This window comes from Trichomycterus rosablanca, chromosome 15 (assembly GCF_030014385.1).
Source record: "Trichomycterus rosablanca isolate fTriRos1 chromosome 15, fTriRos1.hap1, whole genome shotgun sequence".
Classification (NCBI taxonomy): Eukaryota; Metazoa; Chordata; class Actinopteri; order Siluriformes; family Trichomycteridae; genus Trichomycterus; species Trichomycterus rosablanca.
In genome coordinates, this window is record NC_086002.1 from 8261126 (window position 1) to 8273323 (window position 12198).

The following is a 12198-nucleotide window of genomic DNA, read 5'->3' on the forward strand; positions in this document are numbered from 1 at the left end:
ATATATATATATATATATATATATATATATATATATACTGTATATATATATAATTTTTTTATTTAGAAAAAATGAAAGTGCATTAAATTCAGATAAATTTTCTGAAAAGATATTGTCCAAAACAAAAAAGGTCAAATACTTAATGCCTGATTATTATTAAACTAATGCCCATTTTTAATTAAATAAACCAAATACACACAGCTGTTGGATTTAGTAGGTAAACAGCATTCAATTGTGTGCAAAAAAATGAATGAATACATGACAATTGCAGCTTGTCCTAATCGCTAGTCTTAAAAAATACTGGTTTCTGGTTTAAGAATAAGACAGGTCTGAGTAAACAGTACTAACAAGTGGCAAAATGTTTTTAAGTCAGAGACTGCTTAATATTTTTGAATTTCCTTGTCTTTTTTACTGACAGTAAGTTTCTTTGTTGCAGGGCATTGCGTGTAAGGAAAAAGATGTCGGGTGAACGCATGCCAGTAAAGATGATTGGGGACATTTTGACTGCACAGCTACCCCACATGCAGCCCTACATACGCTTCTGCAGCTGTCAGCTTAATGGTGCAACCCTCATTCAACAGAAGACTGATGAAGTTCCCGACTTCAAAGACTTTGTCAAGGTAATGACATGAATTCTGAATTGAAAATCATATTGTCTGTTTTGGGACATCTTATAGTGAGGTGTGTTTAATGTAAGTAAGTGTGTATGTGTTACAGAGGCTAGCCATGGATCCTGGATGTAAAGGAATGCCTTTGTCCAGCTTCCTGCTAAAACCTATGCAGAGGGTCACCCGCTACCCCCTCATCATCAAAAATGTACGTACATGCAAATAATGCAAAGCGATGATTTTTTTATCAAGATGAACGTAGAAGAAAAGCTCAGAGATTTATGGGATATGATGTACGATTACAAACAAGCCCCTAACTAAAAAACATGGACCTGAACAAACATGAATGAAGAGTAACAGAGCAGGTCAGAAGGTTACAGTCACATTATGCTCTTGGTTGGCTCAGCAGTCTTATATGCTCATTCTCAGCTCTCCTCAGCCAGTTTAGGCATCAAGAGAAGGAGAAAAAAATGCCGTTTGTTTCAGAACAGGTGCCGGAACTGAGTAGAGTCAAAGTGGCACAATGCAAAAAAAAAAAAATGAATGTAGCTATTAGTCTTGGCATGCATTCTTCCTTTATGTTAGAAAAATGTTTCAGGTTTCAGGCTTTAATTAAACAGAGATCAAATAAAGCCAGCTAGAAACTGGAAATTGTAATGAATCCAGAGTCAAAAAATGTGGGTATAGTGCTGCAAATGACTCTGAATGGTCTAGAGCAGTGGTCCCCAACCACCGGGCCACGGACCGGTATCGGTATACGCTTTATCACCATTGCTGATATCTGGGTTTGAAGCGCAGCTGACTGGATTGGCTGTGTCTGTAAGCCAAAGGCCTAAGATGGATTGACACCATGTTCAGGTTATTCCTGCCTTGTGCCCTGTGTTTTTGGTGTAACCAGACCTTGTTGCAACCCTGACCAGAATAAAAGTGTTGATTGAAGGGCAATTGAGAAAAAAAGTGTTTTGTGGTCATAAAGGACACATCTGTGTGATTATTGTTAGGAAGAAGTCTTTAGGATATGGCAGTTAGATTGCAATAGACTGGTGTTTTAAATAAAAAAAAACTTTGCTTTTTAAGACTCTCTCATTAGCTCCTTTTGAATATTAATAAGTCATCTCATCCTTACCAGATCTTAGAGAACACTCCAGAAAGCCATCCAGACCACAGTCACCTGCGTCAGGCTCTTGAGAAAGCAGAGGAACTGTGCTCGCAGGTGAACGAGGGTGTACGGGAAAAGGAGAACTCAGACCGTCTGGAGTGGATTCAAGCACACGTACAGTGTGAGGGGCTTTCAGAGGTGTGTGAAACATACAAACATCACACACACATCAATATTCATGCTTGTGCTGTTTAGGGTACTGTTGCTCTTTTTAAAGTTAAATCCTTAGCTTGCTACTTTTATATTCCACCCATGATCTCATCTCTTTCTGTTCATGTCTGCATTCTAGCAATTGGTATTCAACTCTGTGACCAACTGTTTGGGGCCGCGTAAGTTCCTGCACAGTGGAAAACTCTACAAAGCCAAAAGCAACAAGGAGCTGTATGGCTTCCTCTTCAATGATTTTCTGCTCCTAACACAAGTTATCAAGCCGCTGGGCTCCTCGGCTGTGGATAAAGTTTTCAGCGCCAAGTCCCACCTGCAGTACCGCATGTACAAAACAGTAAGAAAATGTATTTTTGTTTGGGTTGTGGGCAAGGTGGAATGATTGCCACTTCAGATTTTTGTATTGGGGAGATTGTGAAATATTATAGTATATTCCCAGTCTCCTAAAAATCTCACAGTCTAACAAATCCCAAAAGGTTCTCTATTGGGTTCAGATCTGCTAACTGGGGAGGCAATTAAAGGACACTGAAACCATTGTCATGCTAGATGAGAGTGGTAAATTTTAGACTTGAAGAGCTCACGTTGAAATGAGCTGTGGCATGTAAATGTAACTTTTTGCCTTGACCCCTTTCTTTCCTGTTTGTTTCCCTCTTCAGCCCATCTTCCTAAACGAGGTTCTGGTCAAGCTTCCTACTGACCCTTCTGGAGATGAACCTATATTCCACATATCTCACATAGACCGAGTTTACACCATCCGGGCAGAGAGCATCAACGAGAGGTACACACACTGTCGTACAGAGGCCTCCATTCACCCACTTCATCATTAATCACTTTTATACTATTGATGCTCTTATAAAGAGTTACAGAAGCTAAGAGGATGTACAGGGTGTGAATTAAAGGTTTCAGCACAGGGGCACAATTATGGCTGCAGAGTTATGACCTTACCCAAATTAAATTACCTGAAGTCAACAACATACTTTTGGCCATATAGTGTAAATACATTTCAGCATTTACAACATTTAACAGGTACCTTTTATCCAAAGTGTTTTACAATCGTTACTAAATACAGTGCAAGCAATATGGTTGACAGCATCTTGCTAATGGGGTGAAATTGGATTCTAATTTTTCTTTTTCTTTTTCTGCTTAGGACTGCATGGGTGCAGAAGATCAAGGCTGCCTCTGAGCTCTTTATTGAAACAGAGAAGAAGAAAAGAGAAAAGGCTTATTTAGGTAAGCATTTTAGGCTGTGTTCAGGATCACTACTACATATTATACTGCATACTGCACTCAGTATATACTGTACTGCATACAGAATGAGAGCCATAATGTTATAGCGTGTAGTATTTTCTGTAGTTAAAATGAATTTCTTGGTGTGATGCTTTAAAAATAAATGTCATAAGACAAAAGAAAAAGACCAAAATACTGCTCTCAAGTGGCACAGCAAATGCTTTTCTTGTTGTTTGAATTTCTACTGTTTGATTCCACCACCACAATCAATCAATGCAATGTCATGAGATCTGAATACAGCAAAGCACCTTGGTGATGTGACAAAATAGGAGATTTACAACTTGAAGTGTGCTGCTTACAAATCTGCATCAATTACCTGATGTCAAGATGTCAGCATGGACCAGAATGTTTCCGAAACCTTGTAAAATCCATGCCACAAAGAACTGAGACTGTTCTCAGAGCAGCGGGGGATCCTACTCCTATACAGTATAAGAATAGTGTTCTTAATAAGTGGCCAGTGAGTGCATATGTTATATTTTGAGACAATAACATTTTCAGCTCAGTTCTGGAAAAGAATGGGACATAAATACTGAAGTTGCACAGCTATCAGTTTACAGTTTTAATTAAGTTTACCTGCCATAAATCAATAAGATTTTTTTAGAACTTCAGCTTAAAGCTTTATTAAAAGCACTTTAAGTTTATTAAAAGCTGTCAGTGGGTTAATCCTGGTGAAGTTTTGAAACATGATTTGGGCAGTCTTCATAATCAGAAAGCCAGTAGTGATTTTACAGATGCGTGATCTGCTGGCTGGTTTGCTCACCTGCATTGCATCTGTGTTATTTACGGGGACTCACCTGTGCTGAAGTAAATGTGTTGTGATGCATTTATTTACTCTTTTTTCTTGTGTGCGTGTGCGTGTGTGTGTGTGTGTGTGTGTGTGTGTGTGTTTGTAGTGCGCTCTCAGAGAGCTACAGGCATTGGTAGACTCATGGTAAACATTGTGGAAGGTATTGAGCTGAAGCCCTGCCGTTCACATGGTAAGAACCCCTCTTTAAGAATGTAATATTTTTAATGAAATGTTTCAGCAAAAAAATCACCTTAATATAATTTGTTACATAACTCGTTGTGTTAGGCCAGCCAAGACATGTTTTGTGTCCAGAGATTCAGCTTTTCATGTTTGGCATTTTTATGATCCCATGCAGAGCGTAACCAGAGTGAGGTATAAAGAATAGGTTTAAAAAATTTAATGTCATCAAAGGAATGGAATTATGTGCAGGGACAATCTAAATTAAGCAAAAGTTTACCATGCATGTAGAGGGACAACCATCTTGACATGTCAGCTACTAGACTAGTAACTCCAGTGTAAAATTAAATAAGCCACAAACTGTGTTATTACTACATTTGGGGTGAGTGTAAAATTGTGGGCAACTGTTGTTAAACTGGTTTGCACATAATAATTAAATTCTGAAGGATTATTAGTAGTAGTATTCATATTACAGTAGTATTTTTATGCTGGGATGTATTCCTGCACTGTGTTCAGTTATTATTGAAAATAATAATGAATTACTAACTACAGGGACAGTGGTAGCCTAGTGGGTAGAGCTTTGGACTATCAGTTACAAGGTTGAGAGTTCAAATCCCAGCTCTGCCATGCTACCACTGTTGGGCCCTTGAGCAAAGCTTTTAACTCTCTCTGGTCCAGGGGCACCGTACAATGTCTGACCCTGCACTCTGACCCCAGATTTCAAAACAAGCTGGGATATGCGAAAAAAGAATTGCATTGTACTGTACACTTGTATATCTAAATATATACAGTGTATCACAAAAGTGAGTACACCCCTCACATTTCTGCAAATATTTCATTATATCTTTTCATGGGACAACACTATAGACATGAAACTTGGATATAACTTAGAGTAGTCAGTGTACAACTTGTATAGCAGTGTAGATTTACTGTCTTCTGAAAATAACTCAACACACAGCCATTGATGTCTAAATGGCTGGCAACATAAGTGAGTACACCCCACAGTGAACATGTCCAAATTGTGCCCAAATGTGTCGTTGTCCCTCCCTGGTGTCATGTGTCAAGGTCCCAGGTGTAAATGGGGAGCAGGGCTGTTAAATTTGGTGTTTTGGGTACAATTCTCTCATACTGGCCACTGGATATTCAACATGGCACCTCATGGCAAAGAACTCTCTGAGGATGTGAGAAATAGAATTGTTGCTCCCCACAAAGATGGCCTGGGCTATAAGAAGATTGCTAACACCCTGAAACTGAGCTACAGCATGGTGGCCAAGGTCATACAGCGGTTTTCCAGGACAGGTTCCACTCGGAACAGGCTTCGCCAGGGTCGACCGAAGAAGTTGAGTCCACGTGTTCGCCGTCATATCCAGAGGTTGGCTTTAAAAAATAGACACATGAGTGCTGCCAGCATTGCTGCAGAGGTTGAAGACGTGGGAGGTCAGCCTGTCAGTGCTCAGACCATACGCCGCACACTGCATCAACTCGGTCTGCATGGTCGTCATCCCAGAAGGAAGCTGACGCACAAGAAAGCCCGCAAACAGTTTGCTGAAGACAAGCAGTCCAAGAACATGGATTACTGGAATGCCCTGTGGTCTGACGAGACCAAGATAAACTTGTTTGGCTCAGATGGTGTCCAGCATGTGTGGCGGCGCCCTGGTGAGAAGTACCAAGACAACTGTATCTTGCCTACAGTCAAGCATGGTGGTGGTAGCATCATGGTCTTGGGCTGCATGAGTGTTGCTGGCACTGGGGAGCTGCAGTTCATTGAGGGAAACATGAATTCCAACATGTACTGTGACATTCTGAAACAGAGCATGATCCCCTCCCTTCGAAAACTGGGCCTCATGGCAGTTTTCCAACAGGATAACGACCCCAAACACAACCTCCAAGATGACAACTGCCTTGCTGAGGAAGCTGAAGGTAAAGGTGATGGACTAAACCCAATTGAGCACCTGTGGCGCATCCTCAAGTGGAAGGTGGAGGAGTTCAAGGTGTCTAACATCCACCAGCTCCGTGATGTCATCATGGAGGAGTGGAAGAGGATTCCAGTAGCAACCTGTGCAGCTCTGGTGAATTCCATGCCCAGGAGGGTTAAGGCAGTGCTGGATAATAATGGTGGTCACACAAAATATTGACACTTTGGGCACAATTTGGACATGTTCACTGTGGGGTGTACTCACTTATGTTGCCAGCTATTTAGACATTAATGGCTGTGTGTTGAGTTATTTTCAGAAGACAGTAAATCTACACTGCTATACAAGTTGTACACTGACTACTCTAAGTTATATCCAAGTTTTATTTCTATAGTGTTGTCCCATGAAAAGATATAATGAAATATTTGCAGAAATGTGAGGGGTGTACTCACTTTTGTGATACACTGTATATATATATATATATATATATATATATATGTATATTTATCTATCTATCTATCTATCTATCTATCTATCTATCTATCTATCTATCTATCTCTATATATATATATCAAATAAAGGCATTCTATTCTAATCTCTTGTGCGTGTGTGCGTGCACAGGTAAGAGCAACCCGTACTGTGAAGTGACCATGGGCTCGCAGTGTCACATCACTAAAACAGTTCAGGACACTTTGAACCCCAAGTGGAACTCCAACTGCCAGTTTTTCATTAAAGACCTGGAACAGGACGTGCTGTGTGTGACTGTGTTTGAGAGGGACCAATTTTCACCTGACGGTGAGGAACACACTTTATAGTCAAACACTCAAATATTTCCATTTTTCTGAGAACATCTCATTTTAGTTACACATCTGTATCTTCATCTAAGCCTTTATAAACCAAATACCACATTTACACAGCTTTACTTTGTGTGTGTGTTTGTGTTTAGATTTTCTGGGCAGGACAGAGATTCGGCTGGCGGACATTAAAAAGGACCAGGGTTCCAAAGGTCCAATTACTAAGCGGCTGCTCTTACATGAAGTCCCAACAGGAGAGATAGTGGTCAGACTAGATCTGCAGCTATTTGATGAACCGTGACCCTTTTTAATTCACCACCAGGTTCCATCTCTTACCATCAACTGTGTAACCAGCCTAATGTGACAATCCCACAGCACTCAACACAAGGCCCCCACATGTGTGTGTATATGTGTGAGAGAGACACAGGGAGTATGAAGGAGCGGATGTCAGTCTGTTAAAGTAAGCTGGAAGTCTAAACCAGTTAGTTTATTGATTTTAGTACACATGGTTTATGGATGTGCTGATGCTTAAAGCTTTCAGAACTAAAACAGAGTCTTAACGTAAAGTCTTAAAGCTACTATCATTCCATTCCATCAATTTAATTCGATTAATCTGATTTGCAAAGTACAATGTCCAAGCAAATTTCCACCACATCTGTATAGTAGATCTAGTTTTAACAGTTTGACCTGTAGTTGTCGGAACAATCAGTTACTGATTTTGTTGCCCAGACAAATCTCCTGTCCTCAGACAAATTAGGCCTGAAATCTATGTAAATCACTTCTACAGAGATGAGGGAAAAATCTATAACTGTGTATTATTAATATATTTGTGTTAATCTGGTTGCACATTAAAACCTTAAAAGCTTTGGGAGATGATAAACAACTGAAAAATAAAGGTTACTGGAAGCTTGGATAAAACTAGGCAAGAACTTTAGTAAGATGTTTGTTTCATCCATATTATCTTTACTGTTGGAGTGCAACAGTAGTTTGTAGTTTTGTATTCATTTATCTAGGATTTAGTTCATTTAATCTGTTTCCAACTTGGTGTGGTTTGGTTTGACAGTGTGATCCAAAATAACCAATCAGAGTGCTTGTCAGAGGTTGCTTAGTCACTGGTCATTTTCAAGTAAACTTCAGTGCAGTTTGTGTACTGGAAATAAGTGTTTCAATCCTGACTCAACTTTACAAAAAAGAAAATATTAATGATTAAACAGCCATCTAACGTGGAAAAAAAGTGTTAATGTGCTGCTTGTTTGAGTCAAAAAACACAAAGAAAAATACAGAACAAGCCCACAGTCACTGCAAAGTGTTGCTGTTGTCTGGTCATCCTTAATTTGTGAAATGTGAAACAATATTCTTTAGAATAGAAAAACAAGACAGTTTTACAGCAGTATAGTTATATACTAACTACTTACAAGCTACACTTGCATACATCAGGTAGGAAGTTCTTGCCTTGTTTGTTTGATGTTCTAGAATCTCAGCAGCTACAGAAATAAATAGTATATCCTAAAATCCTACATTTCTTCTGTGAAAAAATAGTTTGTTTAAAATGATGCAATTTAAGACTTCAGAGTATGTTCTATAATTATATCAGCCGTAGAATTAACTGTAGAAATCAGAAATTTGTTCTAGAATAAAATTTAAACAACTTAGTTAATACCAAAAGCGTTGTACCATTCCAGAAAGTGTACATACACACATACATACATTTCACAATCAGATAATCTTTCACTCCAACTTTATTGCGTTAGAATTTGTGTCAGCCTCAATCTTACAGTTGATCTTACACTCCAGTCTTATTTGAAACCCTTTGTTAGGATGAGTATATATTTATTTTATTTTTTATTTCAATTTTTTTGCATTCAGTTTCTGTTTCATTGTATTTTAAATGTTTAGTAGTAAAATATTTTAAAAGGTTGCTTTATAAAATGTAATTTTAAACCTTTGATGTGTACGAGAAACAGATCTGTTCATGTGAAAATCTTAATAATAAATAAAGGGTTCATTCCACATGTGAAGACTGAGGGAAGTGACCAAGACTTTTATTGCCACCATGAAGGGTAGAGAAATATTCTGTTTTTATTTTTTTATTTTGTACTTCTCCACATTCTAATAAATGACTAAAATTGAGTCAATGACAAGACAGGAAACTTTTTTGTTAGTTTTTTTATAATTTAAAAAATATTTTAGTGCATCAAAGTAAAATACATTTTAAGCATTCCAAAACATCATTGTTATCATACATTGTTATGCTTTCGGGCAGCACGGTGGCTAAGTGGGTAGCACTGTCACCTCACAGCAAGAAGGTCCTGGGTTTGATCCCCAGGTGGGGCGGTCCGGGTCCTTTCTATGTGGAGTTTGCATGTTCTCCCCGTGTCTGCGTGGGTTTACTCCGGGTGCTCCGGTTTCCTTCCACAGTCCAAAGACATGCAAGTGAGGTGAATTGGAGATACAAAGTTGTCCATAACTGTGTTCGATATAACCTTGTGAACTGATGAACCTTGTGTTATGAGTAACTACCGTTCCTGTCATGAATGTAACCAAAGTGTAAAACATGACGTTAAAATCCTAATAAACAAACAATGGTATGCTTTCAAAAGTGGAAAAAATGTTTAAATATATTTTATTTTATGCCAGATAATCTGACCACATATAAAAAGGTGTGTATAGAATATTATCATCTTAACTCTAAAATAAACTTCCAATGTCTTCTGTAATGTACATAGCACACATTTATATTTGATACACTGTCAAATTTTAAATACATTTTCAACTTTAAATTCATATTTTTAATAGAGTCTGGTTGGTGAAATTAAATAACTGGTTGGTCTAAAATGTAATAACCCCAAGTGGAACTCCAACTGCCACATTTTAAAATCTCAGAAAGAATTATTAAAAAAATCCACTTTTGAAACTTGTGTTTGTCATTGACCCAATTGAGAACATTTCAGGAAGAAATTGAGGAATTAAGAACGTTATATGTTTTATTTATGTTCTAATGTAAAAATGTTTTTTTTTTTTTTTTTTACTGTTTTTTTTTTTTTTTTTTACTTTTTTTATAATCGTGTTAAATACTGTTTGTGTGCTGGGCCAATGATTAGTACTAAACTTGTGTACATGTTACTACCTTTTGTGTTTTCCTTTTTCATTTTTATTGTTTGGAAATCAAATTAAGCTATTTAACATTTATTCATATTTATTCTCATCATGCTGTTGTTACTAACTGTTTTTAGATGTACAGGTGTCTCCTTTAAACGTAAACCCTGTGTAGATAGTAGTTAAAAGGTAGTTGATAACACTGATGCTGGATTACATTGTAGGTGAGATGTATCAGGCTTGTTGTTTTTATAGTATGTGTACTTAAACAGAAGTTGTAAATGTAATATAAAAAATATCAAGTTTGGAAATCTTGAAAGTTGTAACACAGAATTGATGTGTAATTTCTTATTTAAATGCAGAGATCGGGAACGATTTTGTGTTTTTGTTTCATTTGTTTTTATTTTTACTTCTTCTGAAGGGATAGAGTAATTATAGAGCTGGGCATGTGTTTTTGGAAGAATTGTAAATGCTGAAATGTTAAATGTGTGTTTTTGTATGTTTATATTCGTTCCCTGTGTAGATGCAATACAGACATGGCAGTTCCACTGCTGTGCTAGTGAGATGTCCGGGTCATTGCAGAGAACTGTTAGTGTGATTGGGGGTGTGTGTGAACTTTGTGCTGGGTCACCCTTCAAGCATCTTAGTGAAAATGTTTTACATTAGAGGACTGTACGAGATCACTTTTACCACTTCAACTCTTTCGTGTCTCTGCCCTTACATCCTCATTACCAGTTTCTCTTTATCACTGTACATCACGGACCAGTAGGACCTTGTCCGCATTTTTTTAATATTTCCAGATGTCAACGGTACAGTGTGTGTTTGTGTTTAAAAGGAGTATAATATATTACAACTGGAACAATAATTATGTTGATGACAGGATATTGTCATCAATGTAGAACTAGTGTGTTGTCATAAATGTTAAAATTAAAGCTCAGTTGGACCAATGAACATGGCTGTGTGGTGTTTTATTAAAACCTCTGATTAATGCAGTCTACAGATTTCAGTGTTAAAAATCCGAGATTTCAACTATCAGTGTGTAGTGTTTAGGTTTTAACATTTACAGTCATCAGTCTAGTGTGTACGATCACCAGATTGTAAGACGAGGGTTCTTCAAAAAGTTTCCGCACCTTTTTAACTCTTTTTATTAAGAATTTCAAAAACAAATGACATCACTTTTCTACATAGTCACCCTCCTTTATGATGCATTTTTCCCAGCGTCGTACCATTTTAATGCCATCAGCAAAAAATGTTTTTGGTTGAGCGTGTAGCCACTGATGCATGGCTGCTTTCACATCACCACATGAAAATCTTCTTCCCCTTAAAGCTTCTTTAAGCGGTCCAAAAAGGTGGAAATCAGACTGCGCTAAATCTGGACTATAAGCTCTCTCAGTCTCTCAGACACAACCAATTACTACTCCTCCCGCCCGCACCATTTCCAACCAAAATATAAAAGTGTGGAAACTTTTTGAAGATCCCTCATATTTTGTCTAGAGACATTGTTTACAGTTTTTTTGTAAAGTATTCCATCTCAAAATAAAAAAAGCACCCACAGTCTCCAGAACCTGATGAGCATGCCACTATTCAAGAAGTTGCTCCTAAGAAAGTAACTTTATTCTTGGATGATGTTTCTGAAAGCCTGAGGGAGAACAGGAAATCAAATCCACTTCCTATTGTACTTGTCACCTCTTTTGTGAGTTTGTTTACATCAGAGTGAACACTGGCAGCTCTGTTCAGTTATGATTGATTAAATTAATAATGACAGTCAAACAAGCCTTCACACATTATAGTCAGGCATGTTGTGCCAGACAAAGTACCTGGCTGTGGTGTTACGCAACAACCTTTTGAACATGAATGTAGTTTTTGGATCAGTTTTTTGCCTTTAATGGCACCATTTAACAATTCAAGTGCACTGTGGAATAGAAAAAAAAAAATTTAAAGTACAGAAATTACACTCTCTATTCCTAGAACAACTTTGTGAATACTTAGCTAAGTATGCACAGCCATATTCGCATGAACTGGAATAAAAACCCTCCAGCTATTTACCTTTGCTTTAATATTAACAACCTGCTAAACCATTTATATTAAATGTTGAGTCAAAATGCTTGTTTTTAATGTCAGTTCCTCTGCCATGTCTCTTGGGGCTTGTAATGGGTCGGTTGATGCTGGTCCAGAGTATAAAAAAGCATTTTCTGAGGAACTAGTTGTGCTT

The 12198-nt window shown here is 37.8% G+C and overlaps 1 protein-coding gene across 1 annotated transcript in view; it reads left to right on the top strand.

Moving 5' to 3' along the window:
* The window catches only part of itsn1 (intersectin 1 (SH3 domain protein)), a 59239-nt gene extending 50761 nt beyond the window's left edge, over positions 1-8478 (top strand). The window contains exons 32-40 of the mRNA XM_063010893.1: positions 437-620; positions 718-816; positions 1738-1905; positions 2057-2269; positions 2589-2710; positions 3080-3162; positions 4113-4196; positions 6718-6891; positions 7043-8478. Coding sequence (XP_062866963.1) covers positions 437-620; positions 718-816; positions 1738-1905; positions 2057-2269; positions 2589-2710; positions 3080-3162; positions 4113-4196; positions 6718-6891; positions 7043-7191 — 1276 coding nt within the window. The 3' untranslated portion in view covers positions 7192-8478. The remainder of the gene's footprint in view (positions 1-436; positions 621-717; positions 817-1737; positions 1906-2056; positions 2270-2588; positions 2711-3079; positions 3163-4112; positions 4197-6717; positions 6892-7042) is intronic.
* The last annotated feature ends 3720 nt before the right edge of the window (positions 8479-12198 follow it).